This window comes from Polyodon spathula, chromosome 34 (genome assembly GCF_017654505.1).
Source record: "Polyodon spathula isolate WHYD16114869_AA chromosome 34, ASM1765450v1, whole genome shotgun sequence".
In the NCBI taxonomy this organism is placed as follows: domain Eukaryota; kingdom Metazoa; phylum Chordata; class Actinopteri; order Acipenseriformes; family Polyodontidae; genus Polyodon; species Polyodon spathula.
The window spans coordinates 3,658,642-3,666,115 of NC_054567.1; the positions used below are offsets into that span (position 1 = coordinate 3,658,642).

Sequence of the window (7,474 nt, forward strand, 5' to 3'; positions counted from 1 at the left end):
AGACTGGGGTAGTTTTCTTCCTTATCTTATGTTCGCTATCAGAGAGGTTCCTCAAGCGTCGACTGTGTTTTCGCCGTTTGAATTATTGTATGGGAGACAGCCAAGGGGAATCTTAGATGTTGTCAAAGAAGTATGGGAGGGGACACCACCTAGAGGTGACAATCTGGTTGAGTATGTATTAAAAATGAGAGATAGAATGGAAAAGGTCAGCAGGCTGGTGAATGAAAATCTGGTCAGAGCACAAGAACTACAAAAGACGTCATATAACGCCCGTGCTTGTTTAAGAGAGTTTAAAATTGGAGACAAAGTGTTAGTTTTGCTGCCTTCACATGCACACAAGTTTTTGGCTAAATGGCAGGGACCTTTCCAAATAGTGCAGAAGTTAAGTAATGTAAATTATAAGGTGTGCCAGACAGGGAAAAGGAAACCATACCAGATTTACCATGTCAATCTGCTGAAACCGTAGGTAGACAAGGAACCTTTAGTAGGCACAGTACAGTACGAAGATTTGCCAGGCACAACAAGTGCAACTGAAATAAAAATTGGTAAACACTTGACTGCGGAACAGAGTACCAAAATTAAAGAACTAATTAATAGATATGACGACGTGTTCTCAGACTTGCCAGGGAGAACTAATCTTATATCCCACAGTATTATTACCCCTGTGGGAGCCCGAGTCAGAATGAAACCATTTCGAAATCCAGAATCTAAACAGGGTGATCTGGCTAAAGAAATAAAAACGATGTTGGAATTACAAGTAATTGAGGAATCAAATAGTGACTGGTGCAGCCCGGTATTGATGGTGCCAAAACCTGATGGAACTATAAGGTTTTGTATGGATTTCAGAAAAGTGAATGAAATATCAAAATTTGATGCATACCCAATGCCGAGGGTGGATGAATTGCTAGAAAGGTTGGGAAAAGCAAAGTATATCACCACACTCGACTTGACCAAGGGCTATTGGCAGGTGTCGTTGTCACCAGAGTCAAAAGAAAAAACAGCATTTGTAACTCCACAGGGTTTGTTCCAATTTACAGTGTTGCCTTTTGGTCTGCATAGCGCACCAGCCACATTTAAAAGGCTTATGAACAGGATACTATTATATATTATATTATAATATATAATGTATATATATAATATATATCTTATTTATAATATGATACAGGATATAATATTAAATTAAATATTTAAAATGTATACTATGTATTTTTCTTATGTATTTTATATTTCTCAATATATTTACTTTATATTTTAAAACCATTAACAGTATATTTAACATATATACAGATTTATATATGTTAAATACATAAAACATATTTACCAAAAATCGCATATATTTTTCATGTACAAAAGGGGCCTATTTTGAGGTATGAAAAATGTATAAAATATCTTGATAATATTTTATTTTTATATTCTGTTTAATTCAAGAATGATGCTGGGAAAATATAAGAGTCATACATATCTTATTTATTAAAAATATATATTTTGTAGTGTATGGGTGAGTCAGCTGCAACAAAAACAAATAAAAAAAGAATGTAAGTAGATGTTTGAGATCTTTACATACAGCACCAGGCTTTTGCTAAACTTGCCTGGACAAAATATGTGCCCCAGCTCAATGAAAACTAAATAAAATATCAGATTTTTGTCTCAAGATAGTTAACATACTCCATTCAATTTTATCACATTTTAAATGCAGAAACCATGTCTTCCAAATTGTTATTAGCATATATGAAAAAAAAAAAAAGAAAAATCTCAAACTGAAGAATACTAAATTAAAGTCCTGAAATATTTATTTTTGTTTTGGTAATTTTATTGGATGCATTTTTCTTTTCTGGGAAAAATTACAATTTGGCATAAACAGCTTTGAGAAATTAGCCCTTAACATTTTAGGGACAGTTAAAGTGTGTTTTTAACCATGAATGTACCAGTACCCACAGTTTACATATAGGTGGAAGTCTGTGCCGTAGAGACATGCAGTAATTCTACCAAGGGACAAAACAAATTATAAAACAGTCAATTCAAGATGTTCCGGAGACAAATAGTCCTAATAGTGACCACCCAGGGACATGCTAAACATACCAAATGCCTTTTGTTATATTACAAATTCAAAACCACAACAGTTTGAAATGAAAGGACAGAATACAGAAAGCTGACTAAAAGCATAAACAATTTTTTTGTAAGTCGGGATCCTGCATTGGAAACTTGTCTCTGATGATGGGAATACACAACTTCAACAAAGTAATTTAATTGAAAAACAATCTTCATGCAGAGACTTGAACAGGTTTTACATTCATAGCCTAGAATTCCAGTTCTTCAGTTTGTGGCAAAACAGCTAGAGTGGTCTCAAAATATTTTAATCTGAAATAGTACACATTGTACAGAATATAAGATGAACAATGGCAAATACCAGCTTATCATAGTCATTTTTCTCAATTCTTTTATATTGGTGAAATACTGCAATCAAATAAAAATACTGTAAAGTAGAACATGGTGATTTTGTATTTAATTTCATGCAATGTTTATTTTACAGACATTGTGATATGAGTGATCTATCCATACAATTTTTTGCAGTTATCACAGTCACAGTAACAGGTTTTGTTCAAATCTTTGAGATTGCACTCTTTCTGTGTGGTCAAAGGCCTTTGCAAAGGTTCTTTCAACCAGCCAAGATGTGTTTGATGAAGGATTCATAGTTAATGCAGCCATTGGCATCCTCATGACCAGCCATAAGCTGGTCCACCTCCTCTTCTGTCATCCTCTCCCCGAGAGTGGCCAGCACGTGGCGGAGCTCTGCACCCATAACGGTGCCATTGCCTTCTTTGTCAAAGACACGAAGACCCTCAACAAAGTCCTCATAGCTGCCCTGCTGCTTGGACCTGGAGATGTGTTGCAGCATGGGAAGGAAGGACTCGAAATCCATCATTTTCCTGTTCATCTCTTCTGGTTTGGGTTTGCCGAGCACTTGCAACACCTCAGCATTGGTTGGGTTCTGTCCCAGAGCACGCAGGATGTCACCGCACTGAGAGTAGTAAATTTTCAACTCACCAGTGGGGGTTTGGTCAAACAGGCTGAAGGCCTCCCTGAACTCCTCTATCTGATCAGCAGCATATTCAATTGTGATGCTCTTGGGGTCGAACTCAGGCTCCTTGGGTGCTTCAGGTTCTGGCTGTGGAGCAGGAGCAGCAGTAGGCTTGGTCACCTCCTTCTTGGGTTCAACCTTTTTAGGTTCAACCTTCTTGGGAGCCATGGTTCTGAGATTTCTTCCAACGAATTTCCACAAGGGATAAAGAAAGCTGCAAGACACAAAGGACTGAACTCCTTTCCTCACATTTTATACCCACTCCATCCTGACACCAGAGGGTGCATACCAGCGTGTCAAGCAATGTTACTTACTATAAAAGGAAGAAACTTTAAATAGCTTTACCACCACTTGATAATTGTGAATTGTTAACATCTCCTATCACCTCAATGAGTTGACAGCCCATTGAAAAATGCCTTTATGAGATCATTTGCTACTACACAATGGCCTATAAGAGAAGGACAGACAAAGAAGGTTATCAAACAGAAGCAATACTTGAGTGTTTACATGTTCATATGTAAATAGTATAGGCTTCAGCAAAGTTCTGAAAGTATTTCTGAATTCATACTTGTGACAGGGTCTTCCTCGGGTCACACGCGTGGGTAGCCGCTGTTCAAGCATACAGAGAGACTGAGGTTGGTGTTGAAACGCCGGCACAGGCGCGCAGGATTTATTAACAACAAAAAGAAAGTGAAAGTAAAATAAAGGCGGTCATGTGACGTTACCAGCGATGGTAACGCACAGAGGACAGATACAGAAAACCGTACAAAAAGTGCAAAATAAAACACAATACCCCAAACTATAACTCAAAAGGTGCCGTGAAAACAGCAGGCCTTGCAGCAGCCCCGATCACAGCGATCAACATGCTTTTATACTGACGCTCTGAGACACGCCCACCTGCCTGCTGGAACAGCTGATTGCTTTCAGCTGCTGCTCCACGCAGACGGGTAATCGTCCCCAGCGGAGCGCCACAGCAGCTAAACAATTAAATCAATATTAACAATTAACAAAAAGACATACAATAAACTACATATTCCATTGTGCAAGGCTTACGCTTTGCCACAATACTGTATACAATGTTGACTCAAATGTTCTTGTAAACAGGCAGATAGCTATGGTGCTAAGCAAGCAAAACAATTAAAACACATCCTCTACATTTAATATGCACAGTTCAGAAACAATAAATGCAAATTCAATAGTTTTCTCTCTTCGTAATTGCTGAAATTGCCTCTATTCTTTTATTAAACAATTTCCGATACTCAAAATAAATACTTAAAACAGTGGCTATAACTTTAGCAATTAGTTCTTCCTTCACAAAAAATTTGATCCAAAAAAAAAAATATTTAGCAAATGTGTAATTTAATAAATAAGAAGGCTAATAGTAGAAATAACAGACATTGAGCTTTAGAACTACAGTTTGGAAATAGTTTGATGTTGATGTGCATTTTGTAATAATAATAATAATAATAATAATAATAATAATAATAATAATAATAATAATAATAATAATAATACTATAATAGAACTTATCGGTGCGAAAATATCTTTACAATCAGACGGCATTGGGTGCAATAAATCTTTACAGGTTGAATAGTAACCATGTAAGGTAATTTAACATATTATACTGTTGACTTACAGGAAAATTATAAGAAATGTCTTACATCTATGTGTACAATCATTTATGTATGATATGACAATGATGTCCTTTTTGTACACCTTTGACACTTTAATGGGTACAAATAAATGAAACACACTTGGAAAAAGGATACCAATCATTGTTTAGACTATAAATTTTGTGGGACCGAATGTTGTAAAGTCAATTAGTGAAACTTTATAACTGGTGGATTAAGCAGGTTTAGTCCACTTGAGTGGATTAAAGTTAGTACACCTGCTAATCTGGATTGCAGCGCACCAGAAATTAATCATCACAGGTGGATCATTTGCTAAATCAGACTGTACAAGATAGTACTCGCAGCATACCATATCAGAGCTGTGATGATCCTGTTCAAGTGGATTAATTTAATATTGTGAAGGATAACAGTAACTTAGTATGCTTGATCGTCCGAAGCATTTACTGCTTAAAATCTTTTGCAGCGACAACTGCATTTTTCCCCTGAAATGTACATCTGAAAACTTTATTTCATACATTTCTTATGTCATCATGTTCTGGCAGTCAAATTTGTGAGAATAACAAATCTGCCCTACATTAAAAATACACTTTTTAATCATGTACCTTTGATACTGTTTAACGCAGTACAATTTCAGTTAATATACTTTCACTATAAACAACTATCGGTCCATGATCACACAGTTAAACATGTCTGTGCCTATGCAGCAGTGTCAGCATCTTAAATGTAAGTATGATCTGCCAGTTTGAAATGTGTACAAAAAGACATGTGTCATAAAAATGTGTCTTTCTTTTTGTACAGGGATCCCTTTATATATTTATCTGACACTGAATTCCACAGGATTTCCATTACATGAGAGTTGGTGTTAAAACTTCATGCTGATATTGGACTCTCGCCAAGATAAGCACCAACTTTTACAGTAAACTACTGTGATCCATCTGCGTTTCCTTCCATATGATGATGTAGATATCCTTCTGCCTGGTGTTGATGGCTTAAGTGTAATGCTGGTTTCAGTGATCAGCATATTTTGCCTCCCTGGCGCATCAGCACACACAACAGCTGCGATGCTGGCTCCAGGGATCAACCACAGTGCAGCCTCCCTAGCGCATCAGCATGACCACCGTCTGGACAGAGCTGAGTACGGTACCTGTCTGGCATCCCAGCATCAGCTCCTTCTGTCCCCCACTCAGCTAAGCCCAACTTACTTACCTTCCTTTACATCAATGTTTTTTTTTTTTAATTTCCACAAGCAGAATAATTTTGTCTCAACCACAGCTAGTTACTGTTCCTCTCTGCTGCTTCAGATAAGTTATTCACTATGTGTTGCAACTCTTGACCGCTGAATCCCATGTCTCTGAGAAACCAGGTTGTGGAGTGTGCCACAAATCCTTGACAGCCCACCTTCACTGGGTAAACCTGGACTCTCCATCCTCGCTGTTCCGCTTAAGCAGCTAGTTGAGCATACCAAAGTTTCTTCCTTTCGTACACCTCATTCACAGCATCCTCCCATGGCACTGTTAACTCAACCAGGTGAACAAGGCATTCTGATCTTGACCACAAGGCAATATCAGGTCGAAGGTTAGTGGTGGCAATCTCAGGTGGGGAAAAAAAAAAAAGTTGTCCAACATCTGCCAGCATTTTCCAGTCTAGCAGTTTCCATTTGTCCTAGACAAGTTTTGGTTTGAATACCTTTTCTTGGCAGTTGCCTGGATGGAGGAATGTTGTTCTTTGTGTGTCATTTCTCTGGCATTTTGGTGGCAGATTGAGGTTCTGTTGAGATGGGAGAACATCATGTGTTGAACTGATGAGGAAACTGATCCTGCTCTGTTCCATTGTACATTGATCTCACCAGCCGATCTTGCATTGTTCCACACTCTCCCATCTCGTCCATCCTCCCTGCTTGGAGCAGCTGAACTGAGACCAAGACCTCCTCTTCAATGCTGTACTTGCCTTGATGTGAAGGGTAGCCTTTGCATCTTCCACAGCTTCCTTTGCCATCCACACTTTTTAAAAACAAACAAACATATGAACGCAATTTTGATCTTTTATTTAACATTAATCAAAGAAATTACAAAATGATATCGCAAAACTCTACTGTCCATTTTTTCATCTTTTGTCAGTTTTTTGTAAGTATATGGAATACTACACAGCTGTATGTAATTTTAATATATTAATGTATGTTAACGTCATTATTCAGTAGGTTTCATTGGACTTTATGAAGCAAAATTATGCAATTCTATAGGATGATGCAAAACTTTTGGCCCTAGCGGTAGGTTAGTCCTCATTATCGGTTTAACTGTTCTGATCAGTTAAACCAATTACTGGGATCATCTGTTTGGTACAGATTTGCATGATTTTCAAGTCCGCAATTTAGTCCACTTGATGTGGACTAAATCACTGGTATGCTGCCACTGAGCCCTTATTGCTAAGAGGTAGCAAACAAAGCCTACAAGGGAGAAATGAGCCAGTGTCCTTACAGCTAAAACCTCAGGGTGGAACGTAAACAATGCAGCCTGCTTTCAGATAGAACAGAGTCCACGGAAGAATGGATTATACAAGACTGCAGTCGAAAGACACCAAGGATTTTTTTTTTTATGTGTAAATAATAAATGTGTACATATGAATAAAAAGTATGTGCTAGATATATTAGGCCTGGAAGTTAAGATTCCAGCCCTGGCTGTTTTGGGTGTGTTTGTGGTGGTGGTTGGCAGGGATAGGGTTAATTCCTATACCTGCCAAATACATGTGCAGAATGTGGCCAGGTGTT

At 37.8% G+C, this 7,474-nt stretch overlaps 1 protein-coding gene across 1 annotated transcript; it reads right to left on the bottom strand.

Moving 5' to 3' along the window:
* Positions 1-1,792: 1,792 nt before the first annotated feature.
* Positions 1,793-3,312, bottom strand: LOC121303606 (myosin light chain 4-like). The gene has a single exon (XM_041234388.1). The coding sequence runs from the start codon at positions 3,245-3,247 to the stop codon at positions 2,657-2,659; it is 591 nt and encodes a 196-aa protein (XP_041090322.1). The 5' UTR covers positions 3,248-3,312; the 3' UTR covers positions 1,793-2,656.
* Between the last annotated feature and the right edge of the window lie 4,162 nt (positions 3,313-7,474).